We start from the raw sequence: 13,448 nt of genomic DNA on the forward strand, positions 1-13,448 counted from the left end.
TTTGCAATAGCTTCACCGAAACACGCTGTAACTTAGGTTATTGAGGTTAACTGTTATATAGTATACAGTATTAAAGAAAGAAGAGAGAGAGAGAGAGAGAGAGAGAGAGAGAGAGAGAGAGAGAGAGAGAGAGGAAGAAAGAGAAAGAAAGAAAGAAAGAAAGAAAGAGAAAAAAGACAAAGGAGAGAGAGAGAGAGAGAGAGAGAGAGAGAGAGAGAGAGAGAGAGAGAGAGAGAGAGAGAGAGAGAGATGGAGGGGGGTTTGTCAGCTAATAGTACCCAAACGACAAGCACAAAAGCAGAGCCCCTTTCCTGCGCCTCCTGAAGCAGCTCGCTCGAGCTCATTTCCAACATCTCTAGTTTCTGAGTGCACTTCCCCTCGCGTTTCCTCAGAACACCCAGGATCCACTCACTCCCGTAAAGCTAGTTCCTCGCCTCCCGGTGTCTTTCCTCCTTCTCAGCCCTCTCCCTCTCGAGGCGCCCCCGGGCCGGGCCCCTCCCTCAGTGCGCCCGCACCTCTCCCCAGCCGGGTGCACCTGAGGCTGGCGCGGGTGCGGGACTCATGCGGAGCGCCGTGGACCCGGCGGAGGCGGAGGCGCGCTGACTGCCACCTCCAGCCGGCTCCTGGGGAACAGCACCGCGGAGCCTAAGGGACCGTTCTCCGCTAACGCTAACGCTCACGCCTCGCAGGACCGCCGCCGCCGAAGCCGCGGGTGGGCAGCCGTGCGCCCTCAGGGACTGCCAGCCTGGGCTGCTGCTCCTCCCGGATGCCAGGGCCAGGGCGCCGGGCGGCAGCCAGCCGGAGGATGAAGGGCTCGGTGGGAGGAAGGAGAGAAAAGCTACTGGGGGCACCGAAAGCTCAGCCTGGCCCAGGTAAGTTGAGCGCAAAATAGGTGTCTGGGCTGGGGCGGTGGAGTTGGCTGCGGTGCTGGGTACCGCTCTGGCGATGTGCTCCTGCGGGATTCCGGGCACGCGAAATGGGCATTTGTGCTGTCTGGATCCAGGACCATCCCCCCACTCACACCCCACACCATCCGTCAGCACCCTTGCCCCTGCTGCTTGGTGCCAAGAAGAAATGTGAGGTTACTGGGGCTGGAGTGTAGAGTGCAGAGCTTGAGGGTCTCGGGACACTGTGCGCTGCGGAGGACCAAGGTGCAGTGGGGGCGACAGGGTCAGCCGGGCTCTGGCTGGTGTCTAGGGCTGGGCCACCTCGGATGGACGCCCTGCTGCCTGTCTCCTATTGGGTGTGTGTGGATGCACTCCCTGGGAAACCTGGCGAAGTTTTGGGATCAGAAAGCACAGAGGGCCAGCTTTGTGATTGTCTTCCTATTTTTTTCCATTATTATTATTACTATTATTATTATTATTATTATTATTATTATTATTAGTCTCTCTTTGGGATATACACAATTTGAGGGCACCCTGAGAAGCTATTGAGCTATAGAAGCCTCCCTCCAGGAGTATCACGTTGATATTTAGTTTGTATTGGGGAAGCTACTGGTGAACCAGTGCCCTATGAATCCGATCACCTTTCAGGGCCAGAGACCCAATTAGAAGAGAGAGCACAGGGTCTGTGCACCTTGTGACTTCTTGCATTTTGGAAGAAGTTTTATTGTGGGTGCGAATTGAGGTCAGAGGAAACCCACTGTCCCTAATATGGTGTCACCCCTTGTGAAATGCCTCATTCCCTATCTGTCCTCCTTACAATTCAGACTTGTAGCATCACGTATTTCTGGTAGCGGTGTTTATGTCTGCTTTATTCTGAGCTGTAGCTAAAATAACAACATGTGATGTGCTGTTCCTAGGTGTTTGAGCGGCTCTAAATTCTGGAACCCTGAACTGACTTTGAAAACTACCCCACCTTCTGTAGGTTTAACCCCAGAGATGAAGCTCATCTATGACTCTCCTGTGGCATTTTCTGGGGATGTGATAGGGGAAATTTCTCTCTCTTCTCTTGAGAGTATTTCCTATTGGTCTGTTGGATGTGCCTTTCACATGTCCACTCAATCATGGTATACCACGTTCCCTGAAGTCAACTGGAAAGACGTGGCTCCCTTTGGGTTTTCACGCCACCCCTGCCCTGTACTGGGTCATTCAGTCACTATACTGTGGTCGCTAAGCCTGAAAGGCAAATATGGGTCATTTCAAATTATGTAGATTGATGCAGCACAGTGTGTCTGGGGTTTGCTGCAATTTCTTTGCGTTTCGTTCCAGGTGATCCTCAGAAATTAACTTTATTCATGGAGCTTACATATAGACAGGGGGAATGGGCAAATATCTTGAGTTAATGTTATCTTAGATTGAAGTAAATGAAGTGTTTGAAGCTCTCTGTGTTCCCCTAAGCCAAAAGTTAGGAATTTTGGATTATTTTTGCTCTATTGCAAAGTGACTAAAGGACTTTTGGGGTCATTTAATACTACTATTACCACTACTAGTACTATCTAATATTTGTTTTTCCATTCATTGCACACCAAGAAACGTGGTAAGGGCTTTACAGCCCCTGCAAATTCGTAACAACCCCAAGAAGACAGCATCTTCACCATCTCCATTTTGTTCATAAGGAAGAGGTAGCCTTAGAGATGTCAAATTTGTAAAAGTTCCACAGTTAGTGTTTTGGAAACAAGGACTACGGGACTCCAAAGTCGGTTTCACAACTACACAAACACTGCACAACCTTTCTGAGCTCCATTTGAAAAGTGGAAGGATGACCTCCCTAAGTTCTAAGTCCCATGAAAAATTAGTACAGTGATGATAATATCATAGATTGATTCATCCACAACAATTTCAAATGATTAATGTAACAGAAATGTGGAACACAAGACTTGAATTCAAATGAAAATTGTGTGGTGTTTATAGAATTCGGCCTGCTGGCTCTAGAGAGGGCTAAATGCTGAGAGACATTTTTATGACTGTATAGAGTTATCCTGAGGTCTACCTAAACATTCTTATATTTCAGCCAGCTTATAATTAATGCTCAGATCCTAACAAAATGTTGGATTTCTATTAAGAGATACTAGAATCATGTTTCAAAATTTACTTTTTATTTTCAACATTTTCAAGACAATTACACACCCTGCTGGGATTTGCTATTTACAAGGTGCATCAAAAGTTCAATAATAAAAACTGTTTGCTATTTAACAAAACATAGTTTCATCTATAATAACAACTCAGGCTAAAAGATTCATGTCTCATTTAGTACTTATTTTATTTGAAGTTTAATTAAGATATTGCATTTCTTATTGCAAAGTACATGCAGCTGAGTACACATCTCTTTTTTTCTTGTAATCTCTAACTTTATAAATCCATTACTCATGAGTTCTTCAGATAAGTTATATTAGTGCCTGTCTAAAATTTGAATTTTTAAAACTAAGAGCAAGAACAGCAAATAAAATGCATTTGGGATATTTTTTCACAAGCTGGAATTTTGCTTGTTTTGGGATTAGTGATATAGTATTTTAAGTCCCAGATACAATTTGCCTGCACATGAATGGAATTATCAAATAAAAGTACATAAATTCATTAGGACACTAATGATGTTAATATCTAATATGTGAGAGCAGATTTGGAAATATAGAGATATTTGGGGAAGTTGAAGATATTTTACATGTTTCAATGCAATTGCATGCTATCTTATTGTTTTCAAATAAAACTACATTTCTCTGTTCCATTAAACCAAAGTTCATTACCATGATCTCTCTTTTGTTTTAGGGTTAAATTGTGTTTTCTAGTAGTATCCTAGCATTGCATGAAATAGAAGTTTTTGTTTCTTCTCCTAATATAGTTGAAGTAAAAAAAAAAATCACTTTGCTTACTTAACAGAAACAAGATATTTCTGAATATGTAAGGGTTTAGCAAAAGAGTGTAAAAATAGCATAGTAATAACTCACCTAGAGGTTTTATTTGTTTTTTGGAAGTGGATAATTAGGTTGTTATGGTGGCTAACATATTTAACTGTGGTAGTAAAATATCAAACTAATTATAAACTTGAATTTTTGAATTGCCAAATATTTTACGACATCAGGAGTCTTGTAAATGGATTAACCTTATCATCACATAAACATATGTTCTACTGCGTTTTACAAATTTTCTAAGTTCCATATTTGCACAATTAGACTAGTAGTTTATTTGATATTATTTGGGGATTTGAACAACCAGATCTTTGAAAAGTGGTTTAAATTGGACGTCTGAGTCACATTTATATCACAGACTGAAGAAACTAATATTGGAGAAGGATTTGTAATTTTGAGTGTTTTAAGAGCTCAGAACTCAGTGTGGGTAACAATTCTTACTTTTTTGACAAAATTTTCAAAGTGACAATTTGAATAAATTAAAGCCTATGTGTTGAAAATCAAGGAAGCACTTAAACAACCTCAAATAGAGTACATGGCTAAAATCTGTTAGTGAAATTAATCTTTTGAACAAGTAGATAACACATTAGAGATCACTTTTAAAATTTCAGTACATTAAAAATTTATTGGGTGGGGGGTGGGGGGTGGGAGATGAGGGTAAGGGGGATCGAATATATGGTGATGGAAGGAGAACTGACTCTGGGTGATGAACACACAATGGGATTTATAGATGATGTAATACAGAATTGTACACCTGAAATCTATGTAATTTTACTAACAATTGTCACCCCAATAAATTTAATAAAATTAAAAAAAATATGCAAAAAAAAATGCAAAATCCACAATTAAGATTGAAAGGACAACAACTTGACTTGGAAAAAAGGCCTGGAAGTACACACTGTTCCCCAATAAAGTCCTGTTCCCCTTCCCCAATAAAATATATATTCATTTGAATATATATAATGTGAATATATATATATATACATATATATATATATATATATATATATATATATATATATATTTATTTATTCATTTGTGTCTTTTAGGGACTGCTAAAATTAGCAATAACTCTCCTTTCTGGAATAGCCCAGCCTTAACTACTTTTTTTTTTTTTTTTAATTACAAAGTGAGAAGTTTAAGGATATGGAGAGGCAGAGATGAATCACAATTCTTTACAAAATCTTGATCCCATTTTAAATATGATTTTAATAATATCCAGAAAATTCTGTACAACTTTTAGTATTTTGCCCAGATTGAGGATGGGTTTAAAAGAATATCTTATTCTTAACCTACTAGTGAATGTGTAGAGAATACTAGAACACAGTTCTGGGATGGAATAGGGACGTCTAGACCATTTAACGACTTTATTACTTTGCCTATAGTGTCATCCAAATGTATGTTTAATTTTTTTTTGCCTATTCAGAAAACAAAGGGGTAGTTCTCCATAATCTATGTATGGAATTATATCTACGAAGACAAGCAAGCATGCAGCATTCCTAAACAGATCTTTTAAGTAACAAATTTGCAGTAAAAGTGAGTTTGTATTTTCTTTCCAAGTAGTTATGTAGCCCATCTTCCAGTAAACAGTACTAATCGTAGCATATCTTGATTACCCATTAGACCTATCTGTCCCCATAAGAAGAAAAAATATTACTACAGTGCAGTGTTAGGGAGGTCCATTTGAGGATTTTCCTAAGGGTTTTTCATGACATGGGGTGAAATGTTCTTTGTTTAGGTCTTTGTCATATTGTCATGTGTTCTGTTTTTATATTTAAAGAATTATTTGCTATTTTATAATGTATTATTAAAATTATTAGAGATTTCTTTTTCTTTTAGTAATTTCTCATCCACTCTTAACTGAAACGAAAGGAAAATTAATGAAATGTCTATAGTATGTTTACTTTTACGTAGACATAGGAATACACATGAAACTTCAGAGGGAATCCTGAAAAATCTGAATTTTAAAACTGCATTTGCTGAGAACAACTTCTAGGAGTTAGTCTCGGTGTACTAAATCTATCCAGATACGTAGAATTTAAAGAATAAAGGCTGTAGATACTGGGTTGCGTTCTCAGGTGATTCCAATTTTACATTCATAATAAAATTTGACATTAAAGTCATAGGGACAAATAGGGACTTAACATGATGTAGCATTTAAGAGTGTGAATTAAAGAAAGCCTGAGTTTGAATCCTTGCTCTGTGCCTTGTAAGTAGTGACAATTTAGTAAGCTTATTGTACATCTCTTTGATTTAGTGTCCTCACCCATAAAAAATGGTGATAATAAATGACCTATCTCTTAGAATGATTGAAGGCTTAATAAGATAATATCTGTAAAGTGCTTCAAATAGTGTCCAGTACAAAGTGAATATGTTGTAGATGTAAGCTACTTTTAATTATCATCATGTATGAGTTTCCTGTGGCTACTGAGCCAAATTATCAAAGACGTGGTGGCTTCAAATAACAGAAATGGATTCACCCCCAGTTCTGGAGGTCAGGAGTCTGGAATCAGTATCCCTGGGCTGAAATCATGGTGTCAGCGAGGTGGTGCTCCCTCAGTCTCTAGGGGAGAATCTGTAGGTTGCCTCTTGCAGCTCCTGGTGATTGTTGGCATTCCCTGGTTTGTGGTCACATCCCACCAATCTTTGGCTTTGCCTTCCCATTCATTGTCTTCTCCTCGGAGTCTGCTTTCCCTCTGTTTTTCTCTTACAAGGGTATTTGTGCTTGCATTTAGGGCCTACCCTGATAATCCAAGATCATAGTGCTACCTTTTAACGAGTAGTCTTATTGGCTATAGTTGGTTCTTTATGCTTAACCTCAAAATTTTAGGAGCAAAATCTTACTATTACATTCACTTTAGAGATAAGGAACTGAGCCAAGTAATGTACATATACACAGCTGGAAAGGGACAGCTTTTGAACTCTGTTCCTTCTGGTTGTACTAGATATGCCCTGAAGGTTTTAAACAACCATTAGACCCATAGGAGCTGATATAATCAGAACTCTATTGGTCAAGGAAAAAAGACCATTCCTAGTACTGAGACTGGAGATAATTTTTCCCATGAGTCTTCATGAAGAGGGAACTGAATGGTACAGTGAGCTCTATCTTTGTTAATATAACAGAGACTTGGGTAGGAATCTTTCTTACACAGTAAAGAGCAGTTTACTTACTGGGATGCCTACTGTTCTGACTTAATGTCAAACATTTCAAAGTTTCTAGAAGGATGGGAGGGCTATGTACCCTTAGACAATACTTCATACATTTTACTCCCTTTAATGACATTTTTAGCCATGGCACTGAGTTTGAGCCTACTTACTTTGACAAATTCTGAGTGCTGGTATTTCTGTGATGAGTTAAAAGTTGGAGTCAGCTTGACTCTTTGGGGAACCTGGGAAAATGGATAATTTTCAGGAATGGTAATGGTATCTCTGAGATGGGAACAGTGGGCAAATTCATATTTGCCTTAAGAATTAATATGTAGGGTAAAGTGACCTAACTTGGCTTTCCCTTGATATTTCAGTTCTTCACAGGTCTCCTTGAGCATCAATAATTTAGATTATAATAGATATAATCCCATTATGAAAGGGACTGTGTTTTTTAATCTTTTAACCTCCTGCAATGTTTGTCCTTGCTTTGAACAAGTAGGCGTCCAAAACATTTGTCCAGTGAATAAATAATGAAATTCTGCTATGTGGTAGACATAGAATTTGTAGAAACTCAAGCAAAATAGCTATCAGAATCTAAAGATAATATGAAAATTCCCTTAAAAAGAGTGTAATAATCTATCAGAATAACTTTTGTTCTCTCTGGAATAAAGTAGATACAGTCCAATTACTGATTAATTGATGTTTTTTAGTAGGTTGAGTAAACTTTTTTAGCATCTCATGAAGAAGAATTTGATCTTAGGAAACTGCTTTCAAAATACCATTTTCAGTTCCTATGGATTTTGATGAGCACTTTGTATTTGTAAAAATTCTTTTTTAATTACTGGCATAATTCTTAATTATTTATTAATCATGAATTATGTGAGATGCCAATGTAGCCTTCTTTGACTATTCATAAGTAGAGTAACCAGAACAAGTTAGCCTGAAGAGATGATACAGGAAATATAAAATATGTTTTCTCCTTTTAGATCATAAATTAGAACATGTCTTCTTAATTTAAATTTTCAAAAGTTGAAAAGGAACCCTCAGAACTCTGAGCAAGTCAAAGAAAAATTTCCTTTCTTAAGGTATCATCTTTAAGCAGAATAAAAGTTTCCCTAATAAGGATTTTCTTTTATCATGCATAAGAAAATTTGAGAAAAAAACTAAATAATATTCAGGATAGAAAATGTTGCCATTTACAAATAGTGAGATTAAAATTCCTGTGTCCACTTAAAGCAAAATTGTTTTCATCTTTTCCTCTTAATGCACATCCTAAAATATTGTATTGAAATAGTGTTTCACAGAATTGAAAAAAAAATGACCTATAATTTCTCATTTGTTTCTTCCCACAAATTTGGTGGGTAGGTATTACTTTTACCCACATTTACATTTTCTTTTTTAAGACAAGGGAACAAAACTAAGGAAGGATAAGTGATTTTGCAAAGCCAAGTAATTTGTAGGTGGCAAAATTGGATCATGAAGTAACCTCGTCTGATTCAAAGCCTGATGTTCTCTGTGCTATCCTGAATGGTTTCTCCTTTTTCTTTCCATGTACACAGGGAAATAGCTTCTGTTAAGTTTGTCATACATTGGAGTGATTTAACAGGGGACAGTGATCATATATGAATGAAATAGAGATGAGAATAATCAATAAATGACAGTATGAAGGGAGCACTAATGAAACATTAATTTGAAAATTACTCCAAAATATGCTCTAATATAGGCTTTATAACCATAGTCAGATTTGATGTGAAGATAAACTAATTTTATGCAAATGCTAGTGACTTTAGCAGTTATTTTCTATACCTTGATGTGGTCCTTAAGGAAAATTGTCAGGATCATTAATAAGACTCTAAATAGATTAGGGTAATTTGATGCTCCAAAGGGCATCTTCCTATAAATGCTGCCTATTACATTCCGATTACAGCAAATTACTTGCTTTCCATGCCCAAGTTAAAAGTTTCCAGTCTCTGCATTTTTGTACTTTCCCAGTTGTTGGCTTTCCATTTGGTCTTGCCACATCAGAACAATGAATCATCTTGTCCATTAGCTGAGTTTGGAAATTCTGTGTTATTCAATGAATTTGTTTTTACCTTATCCCTTTGATTATTTGAAACCTAACAACTTAACTGCTTTCCCAAATGTATTTGTGATGCAACATCAACTAGTTTTGTTTTGAGCAGCAAAGTGCTGTGATTTTTTTTATCTTTATAAATCAATTGGAATATTTTAATAATTGACATTGTGTGTTTCAGAATAATAAAACGTTTAAGGTAATAATAGCTAGTGATCTCTAGAGGGGCAGCATAATCAAATAGTATTTAGAAGGCTCTCAATTTTTATAACCTGGAGAAAACAGAAATGTGCCAACTGAATGATCACCCTGATTATTAGAGTCTCATAGGAATACACAGTTACTCATTTTTATTTCATTAATTCCCACTAAAAGAGAGCCAACACATTAAGGTTGAAGTGTTATTTCTTTGTTTTTAACGGTTAAATGAGGTGAACAGAGGGACAAACAGTGAGACAACGTATGCCAACACAACGTGCTTCTCACACTCCCTGTAGCCCATTAATTTGAAATGGAATGAATACCAATGTCCCTTCTCACACAGGGACATTGGTATTCATTCCATTTTGAATTAATTTTGAAGATCATGCCATTGCTTTGTCATTAAAATAAATAGCAATGAATCCTGGAAGTTGGCTCTTACTGAGGTGTCAATAAGTAGAGTCTAATAAGTGATGGTGGTAATAAATTATTGAAATTTGGTTGACTGTCATACTGTGTATAGAGACCATAGTGAAGTACATCCTTTAGGATATTGCCAAGCACCATGCCATACTTATTGTGTCTGAAACTGGAGCTGTGGTACTGATTCTATGAATATGGCTATGTATATAATGGGAGTGTAATGTGTGTCTACAAGCTAAAGCAGTTTGGAAATCATTGAGAGGTTAGTTTGAGGGTAGCTCGGCATACTTTTGTGTAAAATTATAAAAGTCGTTTGGTCTATAAGAATAAAATTACCAGGCACACATTTTAAAATAAGAGATCATTGCTTTTAATCTAGCGAAGACTGATTTATTTCTTGCTCTATTAGTTTCTGAAATTTTTCAGAAAGAGAAACAAGTTATGAGTTCACCTGTGAGTACTTTCCAAGATAACAATGAAAGTGTCCCCAAAGAGAATATTATTAAATCTAGTCAAGTAGCTGTGACTTGAATCATCCCGGTAATCCCAACCGCATCGCGTCATATTGTTTGCAGCTGTTCTTTCTCCTTCCATTCAAGTAAAAAAGTGGTCCCATAAACAATGTTGAAAACTCTACATTAAAATTACCTTTTAATTGGCACTAAGCTGCTTTTAATGCATATATCTAATTCTGTCGTATTAACCTGTGTAAAAAAATTAGTCATATGGCCAAAAACATACATGATATTATGCATTTGCTGTTTTATATACAATTCATAATTAGTTTCCTTGCCAATGAGACGTTTCCTGTGTCCAGAGGGCATCATTCCTTTATCATTTCTGGGGGCATTTCCATTGTCATCTCAAACTGAATTCATCATTTTGCCCCTAAATTCAACTCTACTTCTGGATTGACTCTTTCAATACCAATTCTGTTTTCTTAGAGTTTATTTCTATACATTTAAACAGCAAAAACTAATCTTCACTTACTATGTCTCTACAATGATTGCCTATTATCATCAGACATTAATAATCGTGCGGAACCTAAAAAAGATCATGTAGTTAGTATCATGACATTTCATTTTCAGATCTCACTATGGCTGAGACTAATACTAAATTCCATCAATATGCCTAAGGTAGCAGAGTGTCTGTAGTCAAGGAAGATTTAGCTACATTTTTTGGTAAAATGAAAGTGGTGTATTTTAATTTTCCTTCTTTTAAAAGGCTAATAGCTCATTTTAAAGGAAGAATTGGATTTTACAAGACAGGAAAAAATCCCTTGGAAGTTGCATAATAATACACCTGTATGTATTTTAGGTCAATTGAATCAATTTCAGTTTCCTTCTAGAAATACCCAATGGTAGTAGATTTAAAATAGCCACTGAGGGAAGACATTTTACAATTTCATTTTTATTTTGTTCCTGATCATTAAATCAAAATGATCAATGATAGTTTTAGATTTTTTTTTTTTGTACAGGGAGTCAGAACATTACCCTTTTTGCTGGATGTCAGAAAGAGGTCATTTGTTTGTGTTTCCTGGGTCTGGGCCTGGATGTGTAACCAGATGGTTTGTAAGATCATGATATTAAGTCACTAAATCATAGAGATGGTTCTAATTACTGTGGAAATGCATATTTTGCTTTTGCCATTTCATCTCCCACTAGACATCCATTCTCAATGCTTCTTAGTCATTTTTATAATTCCCAGGAACCACCTTTCTATATAAAGGCCATTCTAAATTTTGTTGTGTCGTTCAAGTCCTTTGCCCAATTCCTGTTCTTACATTTAGCGTGTTACCTGGTTTCTGCTTCTCATGAAATAAAGACCATTAGACTGGCATATCTTCAAATATTTTTTTCTTTTATTACCAGTCAGTTTTATTTATAACCATCCTAATTCATATTATTTATAACCATCCTAATCTATATCTCAAAAGTATTGCTGTCCCAAATCCCACTTATCTGTTTTAGATCCCACTTCCTCCTGGTACCTTCTAAACATTTCATCAATTACTCATCTCTCTCTCAAAACTTCACTCTTTCCTTCCATCTGTTCTACCTCCAGACCTGCTGTATTCTTTTCTACATAGAGCAACTTCCTTTAATCTCCTGTCTCAAAGCTCTGCTTGGAATCATTGTCAATCTTTTTGAAAGGGCAGTCTCCATGTTTTCCATCATTTTCTCACCTCAATTTGTCATATTTCTGAGATACTTTTGAATTATCACACATGAACTTTATGTCAATTCCAAAGGTCTCTTTTCAGTATTACTTCTTCTTGAACATGCTAAGATATATGATAAAGCTGTCTGTCCTTGTTATTCATTCAGCAAATAGTTACTGAGTGCCTAGAGCAAATCCTGGAAATATAGATAAGATTCAACATTTTCTTTCCAGGAACTCAAACTTAACTGGGAAATGAGGAAATAGAGCATTTAAAATAGAGCATATCAACTACTTATAGTGATTAGATCTGTCTACAATATTTGTTATTTTCTTCTTTCCAGTCACTTGGAAGGATTGCAATTCTCCATCCCCCTACACCCGCTGAAGTAAGGTTATGACATGTTATTTGGTGTGGCCAAGAAAACATGAAAGGACATGACATGTCATTTTTTGGCAGAAGACTTTAAAAAGTGGTGTGATTTGTTAGATTTGTTCCCCCCCACCACCACCCACCCCACACCAACACACACTGTTACAGAGACTAACCATATTTCAGATGCTAGAGGCTTTGCTACCCTGTGACTCTGAGTCAGCGTAACTTGGAATTGAGGACCTGCTGAGCTGAGATGAACATACTATGTGGCGAGAATTTAGTTTTTGTTTCTTTAATCACTAAGATTTTAAGATTTTGTTACTGCAGCAAAATCTAGCGTATCCTAACTGACACCGTGCTATATGAAAATGTAAATAAAGTGCTTTGAAGCATTTGTATCTGGACTTCCAAGCTTACCACTAGTCTTTTCAAACTGGATGTTCCAAATCACCTTAGACTCACCATATTTAAAAAAAAAAATTCTTAAACATACGAAAATAATTCCTAGGTAATTAAATTTAGCTGTCTTTCATGTAACTGATAGTTTGTAGAGAATCTGTGAGAAAATCATTCAGAACCAAATATATACATTTCTTAATGTACTTGTGATTGTAATTTATGGCTACTCTGAAGTTTGTATTTCTTTCTCTACAAACTTCTGGAGACTTAAAAACAATTCAAGTTCATTTAGAGATTTGGGGATAATAATATGCTTTGGTCTATTTTTCTTCCTATCTGAAAGCTTCATTGTGTTAAGGCTGGAACAATGCTATGTAATTATGTGTGTGAACTTGATAATCTCAATGATGGAATTTTCTTTTTATGTGCTAATACTTATTCCTACACTTCTCATATAATTACTATGCTCACAATAACATAGGTCCTATTATAACTTGCTATCTCATTTCCTATTCTTAATGAAGAGAGGGCCTTGCCTGGATAGTGAATGTTTTGTTCACTGAATGGTAGCCTCTGATTCTGTTACCATGCTTACCTCTTATTCTTGATATTTTATATCATCTTTTCTCCTCTTTTAAATATTTAACCAAAGACTGACTTTGTAATATGTTCAATTATTATATAATTGAGGATAGCTTTGAGTGTACTAAACTCAGAAATATTCCACTAGAGTGGCTTTACCTTCGATGTGTGTTCATATATGTCATATACTCCTTTATCTCTACCTCTTAAATGATTTAACTGTGACAATCCTCTCTATC

At 36.5% G+C, this 13,448-nt stretch overlaps 1 protein-coding gene across 1 annotated transcript in view; it reads left to right on the forward strand.

Moving 5' to 3' along the window:
* The first annotated feature begins 382 nt into the window (after positions 1-382).
* ZNF385D (zinc finger protein 385D) overlaps positions 383-13,448 on the forward strand; it is a 723,301-nt gene continuing 710,235 nt past the window's right edge. The window contains exon 1 of the mRNA XM_019726024.2: positions 383-872. Coding sequence (XP_019581583.1) covers positions 767-872 — 106 coding nt within the window. The 5' untranslated portion in view covers positions 383-766. The remainder of the gene's footprint in view (positions 873-13,448) is intronic.

This window comes from Rhinolophus sinicus, linkage group LG10 (assembly GCF_036562045.2).
Source record: "Rhinolophus sinicus isolate RSC01 linkage group LG10, ASM3656204v1, whole genome shotgun sequence".
Taxonomy (NCBI): Eukaryota; Metazoa; Chordata; class Mammalia; order Chiroptera; family Rhinolophidae; genus Rhinolophus; species Rhinolophus sinicus.